This window comes from Esox lucius, chromosome 24, assembly GCF_011004845.1.
Source record: "Esox lucius isolate fEsoLuc1 chromosome 24, fEsoLuc1.pri, whole genome shotgun sequence".
Classification (NCBI taxonomy): Eukaryota; Metazoa; Chordata; class Actinopteri; order Esociformes; family Esocidae; genus Esox; species Esox lucius.
In genome coordinates, this window is record NC_047592.1 from 3,829,646 (window position 1) to 3,847,522 (window position 17,877).

General features: G+C 43.2%; 2 protein-coding genes across 2 annotated transcripts in view; both read left to right on the top strand.

Annotated features, from left to right (window-relative positions):
* LOC105009201 (short transient receptor potential channel 5) overlaps positions 1 to 5,960 on the top strand; it is a 71,195-nt gene extending 65,235 nt beyond the window's left edge. Inside the window, 3 exon segments of the mRNA XM_034290331.1 lie at positions 626 to 667; positions 1,391 to 1,480; positions 2,509 to 5,960. Of these exon segments, the coding sequence (XP_034146222.1) occupies positions 626 to 667; positions 1,391 to 1,480; positions 2,509 to 3,513 (1,137 nt within the window). The 3' untranslated portion in view covers positions 3,514 to 5,960.
* A 7,460-nt stretch (positions 5,961 to 13,420) lies between these two features.
* Positions 13,421 to 17,101, top strand: cnpy3 (canopy FGF signaling regulator 3). Its single transcript, XM_010868622.5, has 6 exons — positions 13,421 to 13,653; positions 14,130 to 14,259; positions 15,552 to 15,648; positions 15,750 to 15,872; positions 16,049 to 16,166; positions 16,537 to 17,101. The coding sequence occupies exons 1-6, from the start codon at positions 13,545 to 13,547 to the stop codon at positions 16,824 to 16,826; spliced, it is 867 nt and encodes a 288-aa protein (XP_010866924.1). The 5' UTR covers positions 13,421 to 13,544; the 3' UTR covers positions 16,827 to 17,101.
* Positions 17,102 to 17,877: the final 776 nt, after the last annotated feature.

Consider the following 17,877-nt stretch of genomic DNA (forward strand, 5'->3'; position numbering starts at 1 on the left):
TAAACCTAACCTAGCCATAGCACCTAACACTAAACCTAACCTAGCCATAGCACCTAACACTAAACCTAACCTAGCCATAGCACCTAACACTAAACCTAACCTAGCCATAGCACCTAACACTAAACCTAACCTAGCCATAGCACCTAACACTAAATCTAACCGGTAATGCCGAAACCTTAAAGTAACCCCAATTCTTACACTTCTCCCAGTTAGTTTTAAAGCTGGAAATCAAATATTTCCTACTGGAGACCTAGTCAAAACACCACGTTTTTCAATTTGTTCTGTCTTTGAGGGGTACCCACATAAACACGTGGATCATATCAACACACACATACCAAAAGGTGACCTGCCTGACCTGATTTCCAGTCCTTGGCCGTGTCCTGAACCTCCACTCCCTACATGGGCTGCTCCTGTAGTCCAGAGCTCATAAGACTCCAGGGGGCATAAGGGAGACGTTGGGGACTCACTCTAGTGTGGGATGGTTTATGTAACTTCAAGACTCCATCTCCATCTTTGCTCCACTAAGTAGGAGTGGGCGAAGTGTGTGTGTGTGTGTGTGTGTGTGTGTGTGTGTGTGTTTGTGTTGATACTTAATGTGCTTTAAGTTTATTTAATTTCCTTCCAGGAGCGTCACGCAGACAGCCTGATACAGAATCAACATTATCAGGTGATTATCTGTCTCTCTCTCTTTCCTTTTTGAGCTCTCTCTCCCTCCCTCCCTCCACACACACACACACACATACACACTCAGTCACTAATTAGCCTGCGTCTTGTTCAGAGAGTGAAGTGGCGTTAGCCTGGTGCTAGTTACCCTCTGTCAGGAGAACGCAGGGTGAACAGGTTGGATAAGCCAGCTGTTCTCTCTCCAAGCAGACCACACGAGGAGAACAGTTGTGTGGCTCGCATGGCAGCGATAGAGCCCAGTGGCTGAGATGAGAATCAAAGTTCTCAATCATTTATAACTTCACTCGCTTTGATGTGTTATGTAAAGAAACGGTTTCAAATGATGGTTTCAAGGTTTCTTTGTCAAATGCTCAGAACAACACAGTGTCATGATGCACAATACAATTCACAGTGAAATTAAGATGCTAGATTTATTTTAGATGCATCAGCTGGTTAAAATCACTGTTGTCAGTTAGCTAGCTGATACAGCTGTTATCTAGGGTCCTTGGAAACACCAAACTTGTTTTTACAATCGGTAGAGGACCTTTGGTTCTATATGACCAGAACAGCTTTTTTATTGGTCAGCAGGATGATTGTCAAGGACTGCAGGCCGGCAGTTTGTACGCACTTTTAAATCACGTCTTTCATTTAACACAGCTAGAGAACTGATGTTGTTGTTTAGAGGAATGTATGTAAATTAAACAGGAAGTGATTGCATTGTTACCAGGAGGTGATCCGCAGCCTGGTGAAACGGTACGTGGCAGCCATGATACGCAGCTCCAAGACAGACGAGGGACTGACCGAAGAGAACTTTAAGGTAGGGGCATGTGTGTTGTGTCTAGTGCATATGTACAGTGTGTGTGTGTGTGTTTGTGTGTGTGTGTGTGTGTAGTACGTGTGTGTGTGCAAACCCATTGTAACGGCTGTTGCTATTGCCATAAAGCTCTGATGAGGTTTTGAGACTTTTGCTAGCCACACACGTGCCCATTCAGGCAGGCTCCTCTCAGCGTCTGAGTCTGCCGTGAACAGTGCCGTAGATCAGGCACCCGTTTGCCAGGGTGGGGGAGACTTTCCCAGATTGTGCCGAGTGCTAATGTCGTTTGTCCTGGCTTTCCACTATCCAGGCTCACGACTGTGTGCCCCAAAAGAAGAAAAGGAACTTCATTGCCTTTTGGGGTCTGGTAAAAAGAGTTGCTGTCCTGATTGGGTATCTGGTAAAAAGAGTTGCTGTCCTGATTGGGTATCTGGTAAAGAGTTGCTGTCCTGATTGGGTATCTGGTAAAAAGAGTTGCTGTCCTGATTGGGTATCTGGTAAAAAGAGGTGCTGTCCTGATTGGGTATCTGGTAAAAAGAGGTGCTGTCCTGATTGGGTATCCTACAAGAGTGGTGCCTTTTTGGCAAAACGTCATAAAGAAGGAAGATCCTTTGGTGACCCTAAAAACTGCGGTCATGACAGTGACCTCCCTGACCAGCTGAGCTAAAACGAGTGGCAATACTCTAAACAATCGGCAAACATTCAAAATGTTCTGAACAGCAGCACGTAAATGCAGACGCAGCAGCTAGTGTGGTGCCGCTCTGAGACACCGCGCAGCGCAGAGGTACCACTCTGTGTCAGCAGTAATGGAAAGCCTTGTGGTTGGCTGAAGGTGTATATGTGCATGTATGTATGTACTCTTCTGTCAAAATTTCCCCATTTCTTCTATCTCTCCATCTCTTCTTATAACCTCCTTTAAAGCTCCCAAACCACTTCTTCAGATAGTTTCAAAGATGTTAGTAACAATCTTACCTCGTCCATTTGTCTCTTCTGTTTATTTTCCTCTATTACCCACACCCCCTTTGCCCCAGGAGTTGAAGCAAGACATTTCCAGTTTCCGCTATGAGGTTCTAGATCTCCTTGGCAACCGCCGGCCCCCTAGACGCCACTACTCTTCCAGCAGCGAAGCCACACAGAAAGACGAGGGAGGAACCAGTGACGAAGGTGGGCCTGAACCTAGCATTGACCCCAATAACCCCTCCCAGAGGCAGCAGGAGGAGTGTGGACCCAAGAGGTCAAAGAGTGTGACATTTCTGACTCCGACAGGAGTCATGGAGAAGAACACCCCTACGTGTGGCGTCTCTGCTCTGGTCCAGAGTATTTCAGAAATGGAGGTGGCATCGGAGGCAAGGAAGGGGGGAGAAAGGGAGGCTGAGAATGAGGAAGAGGGGTGGGGGGAGGAAGAGGAGGAAGATGAAAAGGGCAAACCAAAGAGCAACGGGGTGAGGAGAGACGCTGTACCATCCTCCTCTTCCTCTTCTTCAATCTTCCCTTTGTTCCCATCTTCTTCCACACCCATCTCCTCATTCTCCTCGCTCGCACAAGGAGTCGGCTCCAGCGGTTGTCGGCGGCAACGTCCAATAAGACACCAGGACTCTTTGAAACGCCTTGGCTTCCTTTTCTCACGTAAAGCCCCGCCCCTTCCCCTCTCTCTCGGCCAATCCCCTCCCTCATTCACCATCTCAGATGGGCTTCTAAGCCCTCTGCGAGGTCGAGGGTCATACGACCTCGGTTTAGTTAGTCACGTCACCAGAAGTGAGATGCACCTGAATCAAGTTGGACATTCTAACCAGTCAGAAGCCCATCCTTCATCCACCAGACGAGCCAATGGGAAAGACGCTCTGCTCCCTTTACCCCTCCCACCTCCCTGTCCCTGTCAATCCCTGCACTGTGCTTCCAATATGGCCGACTCTAGTTCCCGCCTCCTGGATTCCAGTGAGTGTGTCTTTGAGATAGGAGAAAGTGGAGGGGTTTTGGGTGATGGGTGGGTGGGGCCTTGTGACATCATAGAGGACTCTGTTACTACGCAACTGTAGGCCGAAAGTATTTTGTTGGTTTCCTTGGTTACCTAACCACGTAACCACCCCAAAGCCACGGGCGACACCAGGTACTGTATACAGTGGTGGCTGCAAGCGATGTCACATATGTGATGCCACAGACCTAGACCACTTCTCCCTCCCACTTATGATGCTACTTGTGATGTCATACATACTTCCCATACCTACCAGGAGGAAGGGGTGAGGAACTCGGAACTCAGTCGCAATTCAGCTACGCATAAATACTTTTTGCAACAACGTGGAACACCAAGAATGGAGAAAAAAGTTAATTTAAGCTTTCACTTTTTGCTTGTCTCTCCTCAATGTCTCAGGTCAGGTTGCGCTACAATTCCACCTGTACTGATCTGTCGTGTATTTTGCAAAGTGTGATTGGTTTGATCCAGAGTAGTTTGGCCACAACATGCTGTTATAGCATGTGAAAACATTACCTAGGTGCAGGGCCAGCCATGGACATTCTGCAGCCATGGGCAAGATGGAAAGAATGCAGCCGATTCTGGGCGCTGGAGGGCGGCATCCAATTGCCACGCTGGAGGGTGGCAGGCAGTGGTCACACTGGAGGGAGGCAGCCAGTGGTCACACTGGAGGGAGGCAGCCAGTGGTCACACTGGAGGGAGGCAGCCAATGGTCACATTGGAGGGAGGCAGACAACTTTCAAAATGCAGCCTCAAATTCAAGTGCTACCATAACCCTAACCCTAGGCCGCCGCCTAATCTTGCCCAATGGGAAGGCCGGCCCTGCCTAGGTGGCATTGTCTGCCAAGACCCAGAAGTCTTACATCTGCCAATAACATTGGGGTGTGGAAAGGTATATCATTTGATATCTAGCAATGGGTTTTTGCACTTCACCTAGCAATATTTCTGAGACTGGCAGTGTGCACAAAAGCTAGTGTCATTTTGTCCAAAATGAAACTAGCTTGCTAGCTGAGCCAGTAACACATCATGAAACTAATGGGATGCTGCAAAACAACCAGCTTCATTGTGCTGCACACACAAATATACATTATTTTACCACAAGCTAGCTTACTAGCTAACACTATTATTAATTATAATTTCATGGACCAGCTGAGCTGCTTGTGTTTTGCCACAAGTCTCTGCGTTCGTTTGAAGAGTCCTGTGTTCGCTTATTTATAAAATTATCTTCGATAAAACGTACTTTTGTGGGCAGCATATCCAGTAATGGAGAGAATCTAAGCAAGCCGGTCAGTTACAAGCCTGTCAGAAACGTAGCGTTATAGCTAGCTAGCTTTCAGCAGGTCCTTTTGCTACATGTTTTCCAGTATTGTTTGAGCTTTACTGGGATTCTGTGAGATTCTCTGGGTCTCTAAAGGGCTTTTTGGGACTTTGTATGGCTCTTGGGAATCTACAAGACTCTGTGGTACTATCAGGGATTGAGACTCTAATGGACATTGGGACTCCATAAGACACAGTGGTAATGATGAACTGGGCCTTGACCTGACAGAAGGGCACTACAGATCTGCAGAAAGACAAGGGGAGAGAAGGGATGATAGGAGAAACCGAAGGATGAGAGCTGAGGAAGGGATAAGAGGAGAGAGGTGGAAGAGAGGAAGGGGAGAGGGAGATTAGCGGGGAGAGGGAAGAGAGCGATAGAGGGATGAGAGAAGAGGAAAAAGGGACGAGGCACGGATGAGTATGAAAGAGAGATGTGCGGGGAAAGTGTCAGCCATTATAACTTTAAAGTGGACCATCTTCAAAAGGAGAAACAAACACGTTTATAGAAGCAAACATCACATTTAAATATCAACTTTCAAGCTTCAATAGTAGTGATTGAGCATATCATGTTGCAAGCACGCACACAAGCACACACACACACACACACACGCACACACACACACACACACACACGGATAGAGTTAGATCTAACCCAATCACACTGTTACCAAGGCTACTGGTCAATAGTGTCAGGGTAACAAAGACATCTCTCAAAAACTGTGATGTCTGCTGACCTTTGACCCTATCTTGGGACAGGACTGATTGAAGAACATTGATCATTGATAGGCTATTTTTTCTGTTCTAATTAAAATACCCAATCAAAGCACACAAGGTAATTTGCTAATTATTTAAAATGACGGCTTGAAAGAGAAAAGCAGGGATGTATCTCGTCCATTATATCGATAGTCTTTAGGGGAAGCAATTGCAGAAGAACAGCTAAGACAACAAAGAGTTCAATTAATGGAGGAGTCATGGCTCAGAATGTGACAATGGGAGGTTGAGAGTTTTATCTAGGAGAGAGAAAGTCAATGGCTATAACTTTAAAGGCAGACTTGGGACATGAAAAACTGTAAAGCTCTGCCTTTCTCAAGTTGAGAACAAACAACAGATAGATAATCAATGATATCGATAAATCACTCCCGCCTGTCACTCCAGCATTTGTAAATGTCATTTTCACAGGATAATCTTTAGAACGAAGGCTTGTGTATTCAAATATATATATATATATATATATATATATATATATATATATATATTATTTTTTTTTAAGCTTAAAATGTCATCATATGATGATGCATTGATCAGTATAAAGCCACTGATTGTCCTGATCAATAGTATTGTTCCCAGTTCCTACTTGAGTTTGCTTGCTAGCAAACCTTCGCTAATATAGATTAGATGAGGCATGTTCAAACCAGATGATGAGAAAATGTATGAGGTGTACCACTTAGCTAGATCCTTATAATGTTATAAAATGTGCATGTTACAGTTTTTGTTAGTTAAACAATTAGTTAAAAGCTCCACTCTCAACCCTCCAGTACAGTACATTTGTTAATCAAGGAAGCTAGCTTTTGAAAAGTAGCTAGCTATTGTTTGCAAAAATGGGTGACATTAAGCATGTATTGTGGCACCAGAGGAAGTACACACCAGCCAAACAAAATAAAGAATTAATAAATGATACAACTATCCATATCTGTTAGCATGTGCTAGTCAAAACACTAGCTAGCTTCAATGCATGCTGGCTGGTGGCCAGTAAGTTAAATAGCATCTAGCTGGTTGGTTAACATTAATGAGAATTGAAAGGCAATAGTTAAAACAGATTTGTTAAATCCAGACAAAGTTAACACAAGCACATGTGCGGCCACAAGCCTTCTCATGATGTGCCAGCTGGCTGGCTAGTGAAAACATTTTGTTCTGGCTAAGGTTATTTTCAGCTGTTCCCTCACCAATGTTTGTTAACCAGCAGGTGACATTTGCTAACTGGTGAAAAAACAAATACATTTATTAATGAAACATGTTATAAAGTATGTTGTGGCCATTATCTTGCACGTTTTTACAACCTTTTATTTAATAATTTATGTTCACAGTGATCTGGTCCCATTAGCGAACAAATCCAGTTTGCATTGCTTTGCTAGCTATCAGCTGAGTGCACAAGCAGTAAAACAGATGCATTCTTATATATTAGAAATTTTTTTTACCAAAGGGTGTTTAAATGATATCGCAGCATGCCTCGGTCACATTGATATCAGTTTATATGAATATCATCTCCTGCTTGCCGAGCACTGCACTTTGCTGTCGCTAACATTAGCAACTAGTAATGACTGGGACACTGCATAAAATGTAATGACTGGTTTTTATTCCTATCCAGCTGAATTTTAAGACTATGTTTGATTTTGATGAGGACTTCACTGTGTATGATTTTAATTATCGACAGTGGCTTCTAACTGACATGCCTGTCAGCATCTTAAAGGTAGGAATGTATTGCAGACAGTCTTCTATATTCCTAAAGTGAATTCATATCAATCCAGCAAAGCCACTTGACCAGAAGGACAGCTTTATTAAGAAGCTAGTCTAGCTGGTGGGCCATTTGATAGGGATGTCAATATTGCATTATCAACCTTCTACAGACTGGTAGAATGAGGGCTAACATTTAAATACTTTTTTGTCTTAATTACAATATTGGGGCTTGGAAATATGATGACATTTTTAAAGTCACTTCCAAAAATTGGCACTCTTGATATAGCTGCACAGAAAAGGCTATATAAAATAACCAACATATGTAATGAGCTATATTTTATGCTAAGAAAAATTGCAATGTTGTGATTATTCAACATGTAAAATATATTCTACTTCAATGATGAAAGGAATCAACCAAACATTGCCCATTTTCCCAAATTATTGTCACTTGTTTTCAGTAGTTCTTGCACTTTTTTGGTCCTCTTTATCAAAGGTGCCAATAAATGTGGAGGTTATTGTACACATTTAGTAGGAAACAACCTTGCCATCTATATCATGTTGTCTAATATACTTTAGTTAGCGATGTTGTCATTAGCTGACATTAGAAAAGTTGTTCAAGAATAGCTAGCAATTCTTGCTAATGTTAGCTATTATCCACTGAAAAAGAATGTACAGCTGAACAAAGCCAGAGGATGAGTGTGCTAGCATTTTTAGGTTTATGGGACTCACTGGCATTGAAGAGCTGGCTCAAAGTGCAAAGTCTTGCAAGCTGATGTGCTTTTAACATGTCTACGTTATATTTTCTTTCATACTGGGTGCTTTGATAGTGATGAAGGTAAAAGAAGGATATTTTGAGACAGAAAACCTGAAAATTGTCACTTTAAGTGACATGTCTCTAGGGAAGGGAAGATGAAAATACAATGCAAGAACAGAGGGAATGTCTTGATGGAAGCCTCTCACTTTCTGTCTCTTTGGCTATCTTTTGTCGGAGGATTCTAACCAGTTGTTTCTGTCATGGTGCAAAGAATGCTACATGTTCTAGCATACATTGATTTTGAATGCTGTGACATCATCGGATTGTGATGTGATGTTCTATGACATGGGAAGTACTTTGTGGGCATCCAATGACAGTGTGAATGCAGGTTCTGAGGTATACAATAGGTACAGATGAATATGCAATCTCAGAGAGACATACACACTTTTTTCTTTTTTTTTAAGTGAGGAGTGTCTTCAACAGATCATGAATGACTTGATTTTCAATTACAACCAGAAACTTGACACAGGCGCACACACGCACTCACATGCAGACACGTGCACGCACGCACACACACACACACACACATACACACAGTAACATTCAGGTCTCCCCTTTCCCCCTGTTTAATACTGGGATGTTGAGCTTTAAGACATCATATGTTTGACAATAAATAAATGAATGTATTATTTTTATAATCTGATGATGATGATGATGATTGCACGTGAGTTATTCTTAATGGACCGATGAAGCAGTCTTACTGAAATGGCACCCTACTCTGAGTAGTGCCCTACTTTTGACCAGGACATATAGAGCTGTAGGGCGTCAGGGTGCCCACAGGGCCTCAGGTCAAAGGTAGTGTACAAGGTTTTAGGGTACCATTTGGGATGAGTTTGTAGCATCCTTTCGAATGGTTGATGATGAAATAATACTGTAATGACCACATAACCAAATTAAAGCAATGGTCTGAATGCTTCACTGTGTTAATGTCGTTTCATTGATTGCAGTTCAGTCTATTGAGTCGATCGTCTGTTCATGTTATTTGTTGGGATAGCCAGGTGGGACAACCAGATGGGACAATCAGATGGGACAAGCACAAAACTAACTGATTAAGCAAATGTTTCCTTCTCACCAGGTATAAAAATATACAAATGTTTGGAATTCCAACTCCTGGAAAAAATACATCCTGTTCCAGCATGGATGCACACTGATTCAATCTGGCCTTTTCTCTGGCTGTATACTGATTTACTCAGGCTTTTCTCTAGATCCAAACTGATTCACTGAGGCAGTTTCTCTAGATCCAAACTGATTCACTAAGGCAGTTTCTCTAGATCCAAACTGATTCACTAAGGCATTTTCTCTAGATCCAAACTGATTCACTGAGGCATTTTCTCTAGATCCAAACTGATTCACTGAGGCATTTTCTCTAGATCCAAACTGATTCACTGAGGCATTTTCTCTAGATCCAAACTGATTCACTAAGGCATTTTCTCTAGATCCAAACTGATTCACTGAGGCATTTTCTTTAGATCCAAACTGATTCACTAAGGCATTTTCTCTATATCCAAACTAATTCACTAAGGCGTTTTTATCTATATCCAAACTGCCCGTCATGTTTCTTGTCCCTTATAAATCCACAGTTTTAATCAGAAAATTTGCCTATATGGATAACTTAAGGGACACGAAATATGGCAGCTGCTGTCTGCCATATATTATGTCCCTGTCAATCAACACTGTTTCTTGGAGAACACTTTCAACAGGTTCTCATCATTAAAGTCAGGCCTCTTCCTCCTCAAACTGAACAGTCTTGGTAAAGTTCACTCTACACTGCCCCCTCCTGTGAAATGAGGCCTCAGTAGAAAATGCCAGGACGCCTCCTCCTCAAACTGAACTTAACCCTGTCTTGAAATGAAGTGTTACTTATCTTCTAAACGTTGCTCTAGTCTTTACAATATGTAATTATATTTCCAAAATACTGTAGATGGTACAAATGCTGTCATTGATTGATTGTACATTGAGTACAGCCCACTGTAATAGAGTAATTCTACCACTAGAGGGTCTCTATCTATAGAGGACTGTAACAGAATCATTCTACCACTAGAGGGTCTCTATCTATAGAGGACTGTAACAGAATCTTTCTACCACTAGAGGGTCTCTACCTATAGAGGAGAGTAACAGAGTAATTCTACCACTAGAGGGTCTCTATCTATAGAGGACTGTAACAGAATCATTCTACCATTAGAGGGTCTATATCTATAGAGGAGAGTAACAGAGTCATTCTACCACTAGAGGGTCTCTATCTATAGAGGAGAGTAACAGAATCATTCTACCATTAGAGGGTCTATATCTATAGAGGAGAGTAACAGAGTCATTCTACCACTAGAGGGTCTCTATCTATAGAGGACTGTAACAGAATCATTCTACCACTAGAGGGTCTATATCTATAGAGGAGAGTAACAGAATCATTCTACCATTAGAGGGTCTATATCTATAGAGGAGAGTAACAGAGTCATTCTACCACTAGAGGGTCTCTATCTATAGAGGACTGTAACAGAATCATTCTACCACTAGAGGGTCTCTATCTATAGAGGACTGTAACAGAATAATTCTACCACTAGAGGGTCTCTATCTATAGAGGACTGTAACAGAATCATTCTACCACTAGAGGGTCTATATCTATAGAGGAGAGTAACAGAGTCATTCTACCAGTAGAGGGTCTCTATCTATAGGGGACTGTAACAGAATCATTCTACCACTAGAGGGGTATCAATCTGTAGAGAAAACACAGGGAACCAATCCCAATGTCCACACTCACAGACTCACGGACTTTGAAGCGAGTTCTCATTACATCTGTGAGGGCTTAGGCCTGTCCCACTGTCAAATTGTCAAGTGTACGAGGGCTCTCTCGTAGACATTTTGAGCCCTTTATGCACCCTTTTCGTAAGTCCGCATTTCTGCTGACTTTGCCTGAGGGAATTACCCACAGTTCATAGCGTTGTGACGTGAAACACGGGGGTTACCATGGGAAGCCCGGAAGCAAGAGAAAAATCCCAGCAAACCTGCCTCATAAGAGAAGATATAAGAAGAATGGTGAACTCCACTAGGCCTACATTAACCAGGTTTTGAGATGGCACATAGAACACAGGAAATCAGAGGAATGCAATCTTATTCAACACCTAGTTTATTCAACTATTTATTTTAGCTTTTGCTTAACGATGCTGTGTTGACCAAAAATAGTACATTGATTATTGACCAATATATATTATTATTGACAATTACCTCACATCCACTCTGTAGGGCAAGAGCCTGCGAGACATATAAATCAGGCAGTCTGTCTATTAAGTGCATTGGCCACGAAAAAAGTAAAAAACGTAAAATAAAAAGGTCCCAAACCCACAATAGTGTGCAGCATGTTTCTAGATCGTCAAGGTAACGTGATAATGTCCAAAGTGCCGTCCCATAACTATTTATAGCATTTTGAGCCCTTGCAGCCTCTTGCACTCAATCACTTACCAGGTGATGTCAGTTAAGTCTGTGAGGGTTCAGGGCTTAGGGTTCAGGGTTTAGGAGGTCATTGGGATAAACCAGGGAATATCTTTGCCCACATATGAATGGAAAGGGATTTTCCAAAAATAACTGAACTTCTACTGCCTCCTGCAGGATTCAAACCACCGACATCTGGAAAGATCAGCACACGCCTTTACTTCATTTTAGAGTAGCTCATTTAATAGAAAAAACATTGACAGTAATTCTGTCAAACACAGAGAATGACATTGCCCACCTATTACAGTTTTTCCCGATTCCTTACAAGCATCCAGCAATACAGACGTTCCATTCACAAAGCTCTTCACACAGTCAGCAAAACAGAAGTGTATGAGAACCAGACGGTGAATCATTTCTTAATGCCTTCACACAAAATGCATTCAATGAACACATTCCCCAAAATCCATGAACTCTTCTCTCATTCAAACTCAACCACCTACAAAACAATATATTCACAGCACATGATTTCTCAAATGGTTACACACTGTTCTCAAAACTGTTAAAAACACATTCAAAACAGAATTATAGCAACTGCAGTAACCAGATTGAAATATGTAATATTTGTTAGAAAATGTTAATAATGTAAGAATATTTAGTCAATCCAAACACAGTTGACTGCAGTAATAACTAAAAGTGTTGTACACTGTACCTTTAAGAGAAAAGGTGTTGTACACTGTACCTTTATGAGAAAAAGTGTTGTACACTGTACCTTTAAGAGAAAAAGTGTTGTACACTGTACCTTTAAGAGAAAAAGTGTTGTACACTGTACCTTTAAAAGAAAAAGCGAATGTGTGAAATAACTCAGGTATCAATATATCCAGGTAAGATGTCTGTTCAATAACCAAACAGGGTATATACATATCTACGCATAATGTCAAGTACTGTAAAACTGTGGATTTACTGTTTTTTTTAGAGAGTAATGGAGATGGAAGCCAATCAAACACATAAATTCATCTTTGTGGATGAAGCTGGATTCAACCTGGTAAAAACACATCGCAGGGGAAGAAATGTGATTGGACAGAGAGCCACCATGGATGTCCCAGGCCAGAGAGGAGCTAACATCACAATGTGTGCAGCACTGTCTAATGATGATTTTCTGTTACACAAACCACTCATTGGCCCCTACAATACAGAGAGGCTAGTGATTATACTGTACATGTTGATGTTTGTTTGTTATTATTGCAGCACTGGAATTTTGGGAATTTGTTTTTTGTTTGAAAAGATATAGAAAAAATAAAGGATATTCCTTCAAATTGCTGCATTTCATTAGCACAGTCAATAAACTGAGGTGTTTTTCTTATTTTTGTTGCCAGTGTTTTGGCTGAACAAGCTTATTTTGAGACATGTATGAAGTGTTTTGTGGTTTTAGTGAGTTTTAGGGGTGAGATTAACTGTTTTACAACGATGCATGTTGGTAATGCACATTGTGTGAAGAGTTTTGTTATGGTGGTTTCAGTATTGATCGATGCTTGTAAGCAATCGAGAAAAACTGTAAGAAACTGTACACTTCAACAAAATGACTAAATGCTTCATAGCTTGTCTTTAACCTTCAGATAATTATTTTTAGACTAATGTATTTGCTGATCCTGAACGGTTGGAGAGGGGCAGCAATGCAAGTGGCAGTTGAATTCAACGATCAATTACGTTTTTAATTATTTGGCTGTGAAACCAATTTGTCTGTGTGAAAATTGGAAAATGTCGCCCTCTGTCGAGTTCTCTGCGATTCACCACCATTTATGTCTGGCACGCTGAACCGCACTGAACAAGAAGAATATCCTAGGTCTCTTACATACGCGAGCTGACGTGCATTACAAGCGCTCTCTTGCCCCTTTCCTGATTGGTCAGTTTGCCTTACTCTGCCACTTCTCGACCAATAATTGGTCTAGAGCTGCCCAGCTATGGCTTGTTGCGCCACCAAAAGCGGAAGTGAAACTACTCAGGAAACGTACTGTAAATCAACAGTAGGTTGAGAGCGAGATGTAAGGATGCAGATCTAACGGTATTTGACTATACAACAACATTTAGGCAGGATGATCTGGTTTACTTGCGTGACAGTGATTTTAATTAGCGCTTGGGTCGAGGGAGCAGACAAAAAAGAGGGAGACGATGAATGGGTCCATCTCCCGAATAAATGTGAAGGTAGGGCGTGCATGAACACAAACGATGCTATTCATTCGCGCCGTTTTAAACGTGTTTTTAATCTATAGGACTTATATTTAACAAATGTTCGTGGTTTTACCTAGATTGAGATGCATTGTGTATTGTGCTAGACTTGACAGTAATGTAGAGCCTTTAAATAGTTTTCCGTTATACTACTGCACTTGTCCAATTGTACGTGTGCCTCCAAGATGCAGAAGTGAAACCCTAGATAAAGGTGCTATTGTTGTCTTGGTAACGGAGCTCGCGCACGCGAGTTACAAGTTCCTCACTTTCAGACACCTGCTTAATCATATCTATCACTAGAGGCATATCCACTAGAGGCATATCACTAGAGGCATATCCATTTTTTTTTAAATAAATCAACAGTGAATTCCCAGGACACCCTGTCACTGACCCCCAGCCCCAAAATGCAACACAACCTTGTCTGTTATCATGATTTTCCTCTCTTCTCCCAGTGTGTAAATTTGTAAGTATCGAGATGAAATCTGCCTTTGACGAGACTGGCAAAACCAAGGAAGTCATCGAGAGGAATTACCGTTTCCTTGACGACAACAAGGGCGCTCCGCCGATCAAATATGTGAAGTCGTAAGTGACGTCAATCCACTAACACGCATTTCTCTGGGATTTTTCAATAACTACTGTTTTTAATCTAATGCCTTTGGCTCTATTATTACTCTATGTAGTGATGTCAGGATTCAGAAGAGATTATTATGTAAGTTATAATCTGTGATGAAGGAAGAAGCTGCTACTGCATGGTATGGTCAGTTTTGTGTCTCCTCCACATAATGACAAAGAGGGGTCCGTGAGGTAAACCTGATGCTAGATCGGGTCTCAGTTCTCCACTCAACCCAGTGTCTGTGTTAAATATTCTCAAGTCTTTTGCTGTCCTTGACAGTTGAGCAGTGTCTATTTTCTGTCTGTGTCGTCACAGTGGAGATAGCAGAGCTGTTATGGTAGCATGGGACAGGAACTTGGCCTGGGTCACATCCTGTGGGAGGTGACCTAGCCTTTATAAATAGTTAGTTCTGTCACTGTGTGATGGGAGGTTGTCAGGACTGTGGCTGAATGGTAAGAACATGAAAGGCTACATAACTTCAACATTTATGCAAACGCTTGAGCACAGTTTGCAAAACCTTGGAGAGTTGGTAATATATTTACCATTTGTAAAGAAAACATGAGTGAGCAGGCAAAACACATCTTTTATTTCTTATGTGATTCACATTCAACTGTAGGTTATAACAGAATGGCACAATCATAAAACAAACCATTTCAACAAAGAAAAAAAATGAACTGACCCTTGTTCAAAAGTCTGCATACTCTTAGTTCTTAATACTGTGTATTGCCCCCTTTAGCATCAATGACAGCATGCAGTCTTTTGTAATATTTGTCTATGAGGCCCCGGATTCTTGCAGGTGGTATAGCTGTCCATTTGTCTTGGCAAAATGCCTCCAGGTCATGCAAAGTCTTTGGTCGTCTTGCATGAACCGCACGTTTGAGATCTCCCCAGAGTGGCTTGATGATATTAAGGTCAGGAGTCTGTGATGGCCACTCCAGAACCTTCATATTTCCTGCTGTAACCACTGGAGGGTCAACTTGGCCTTGTGCTTAGGGTCATTGTCATGCTGGAATGTCCAAGAGCGTCCCATGCGCAGCTTTCGTGCAGAACAATGCAAATTGTTTTTCAAAATCAATGCCAACATTTCACAATTTCTGCCAGGGTATGCAAACCCATGTGCACAACTGTATATATACAGCTCCGGAAAAAAATTACCAAACCCCTGCACTATAACATTAACAAAATATTCCTTGTCCCCCCCCCCCCCCCCCCCCCCCCCCCCCCCACCCGTCCCTCCCTCCCCGTCCCTCCCTCCCCATAGAGACATCCGCTTCATCGAGGTGGTAGAGAATGTTTGTCAGAGGTTGTCTGAGTACAACCTTCACAAAGAGAGGGAGGGCAGCAACCGCTTTGCCAAGGTCAGTGTGTGTGTGTGTGTGTGTGTGTAGACACCCAGATATCTCTCCAAACGTTGATGTTTGGGACAGATTTAGTGACTCCAGACCCTGTCTCCCCCCAGGGGATGTCTGAGACGTTCTCCACCCTCCATGGTCTGGTCCATAAGGGAGTAAAGGTTGTGATGGACATCCCCTATGAACTGTGGAACGAGACCTCAGCAGAGGTAGCTGACCTCAAGAAGCAGGTGACGACCAGTTGTTTTCAGTCAATCGATATGTTTATTAAAAGAGGGTCTTGTATAATTCCGCCAATGGGTGGCGGGAGACAGTTTGTTTTTGCGTGTGTTTCCCTCCAGTGTGACGTGATGGTTGAGCAGTACGAGGAGGTGAAACGGTTTCTTCTGTGTGTGTTTCCCTGCAGTGTGACGTGATGATTGAGCAGTACGAGGAGGTGATTGAAGACTGGTACAAAGGCAACCAGGAGGAGGACCTCACCACGTACCTCTGTGAGAAACACGTTCTGAAGGGCCAGGACACAGGTAACACACACACACACATAAACACATATATACACACACACATATATAGTGGGGAGAACAAGTATTTGATACACTGCCGATTTTGCAGGTTTTCCCACTTACAAAGCATGTAGAGGTCTGTCATTTTTATCATAGGTTCTTTTCAACTGTGAGAGAAATACACACACATAAATACATACATACACACACAGACAAAAACCCAACCTCTTCAGAAACGCGGACCTAGAGAGCGCGCACACAGAGAATAAATATAACTATTTACTGTGAAGTCAAACACATGCAAATATGAACCCGTCCCTGTCTTCTCTGCCTCCGTCGTCCTCCCCACTTTCTCTCCCTTTCCTTCTCCTCCTCCTTCTCCTCCTGCCAGCGTGCCTTAGTGAAGTGTACACTAAGAAGAAGGGTGACGCCGCTGCCGTCGCGGAGGAGAGGAAGAGGAAGAAGGGGGCGAAGAGCAAAGACGTGGGCGCTGGTGACGGGGGGAGCGAGGGCCGGGAGGCAGAGAAGACCATGAAGAAGAGGAAGAAGAAGGAGAAAGTGAAGAAGAAGAAGAAGAAGGCGAAGGCCGCGGTGCCCCTGTCCTCGGAGGGGGATGGGATGACGTCGGACGAAGACGTGCAGGGAGAGGTGGACCTCCTCGGGGAGAAGACGGAGCTGTGATACCTCCGAAGGGGGGGAGCCCTTGGCTGGGTCCCAATTGGCAAACTGTTCCCTTTGTACGGCACAACTGTTGACAAGAGCCCTATGGGCACCCTATAGATGAAGTGTACTCAGTAGGGGATAGGGAACCAGACGACCACAGAGGGCCGGTGGGGTTGGTACTGTTAGAAACAACTAGTTACTTCCTCTTTTGCTTTTACCCCTCCGCTTTACCCCTCCTCTTTACCCCACCTCTTTACCCCACCTCTTCACCCCACCTCTTCACCCCACCTCTTCACCCCACCTCTTCACCCCACCTCTTTACCCCTCCTCTTACCCCTCCTCTTACCCCTCCTCTTACCCCACCTCTTTACCCCCCTTCTTACCCCACCTCTTTACCCCTCTTCTTACCCCCCTTCTTACCCCACCTCTTTACCCCTCTTCTTACCCCACCTCTTTACCCCACCTCTTTACCCCTCCTCTTACCCCACCTCTTTACCCCACCTCTTTACCCCACCTCTTTACCCCTCCTCTTTACCCCACCTCTTCTTACCCCACCTCTTTACCCCTCTTCTTACCCCACCTCTTTACCCCTCTTCTTACCCCACCTCTTTACCCCACCTCTTTACCCCACCTCTTTACCCCACCTCTTTACCCCTCCTCTTACCCCACCTCTGTACCCCTCATCTTTACCCCACCTCTTTACCCCTCCTTTGCACTTTTCTTTGGTTCCTTGACTGAGTCGTCTTCTTCCCGGTATGAACGCAGTGTATCTATCTTCTCTTGTTATCTGTTTTCTCCTCTTTCCCTCCATCTTCCAGTGAATATAGACGGAGTCGATCACATGAAGTCCCACTCAAGGTTTAGATCTGTTCCCTTGGCCGTTGTTTTAACTCCCCTATTAAAGCATTCCCTAGTGGAACCACCAGTGCTGACACCCTGCTGAATCTGTGGTTTCACGTGTGTGTGTGTGTGTGTGTGTGTGTGTGTGTATACCTTCTATTCCTGTGACTTCGATGTCAGAGGCACATTTGTGGCTTTTTGTGTTGGTTTTTCTACAGATTCGGTGTGT

What these genes read in the sequence shown, in the direction of transcription:
- cnpy3 (XM_010868622.5), top strand. Translation starts at nt 13,545, where the DNA reads ATGATCTGGTTTACTTGCGTGACAGTGATTTTAATTAGCGCTTGGGTC. An exon ending in TAGCTGACCTCAAGAAGCAG is followed by an intron (nt 15,873 to 16,048) that starts GTGACGACCAGT and finishes GTTTCCCTGCAG; the next exon opens with TGTGACGTGATGATTGAGCA. An exon ending in TCTGAAGGGCCAGGACACAG is followed by an intron (nt 16,167 to 16,536) that starts GTAACACACACA and finishes TCCTCCTGCCAG; the next exon opens with CGTGCCTTAGTGAAGTGTAC.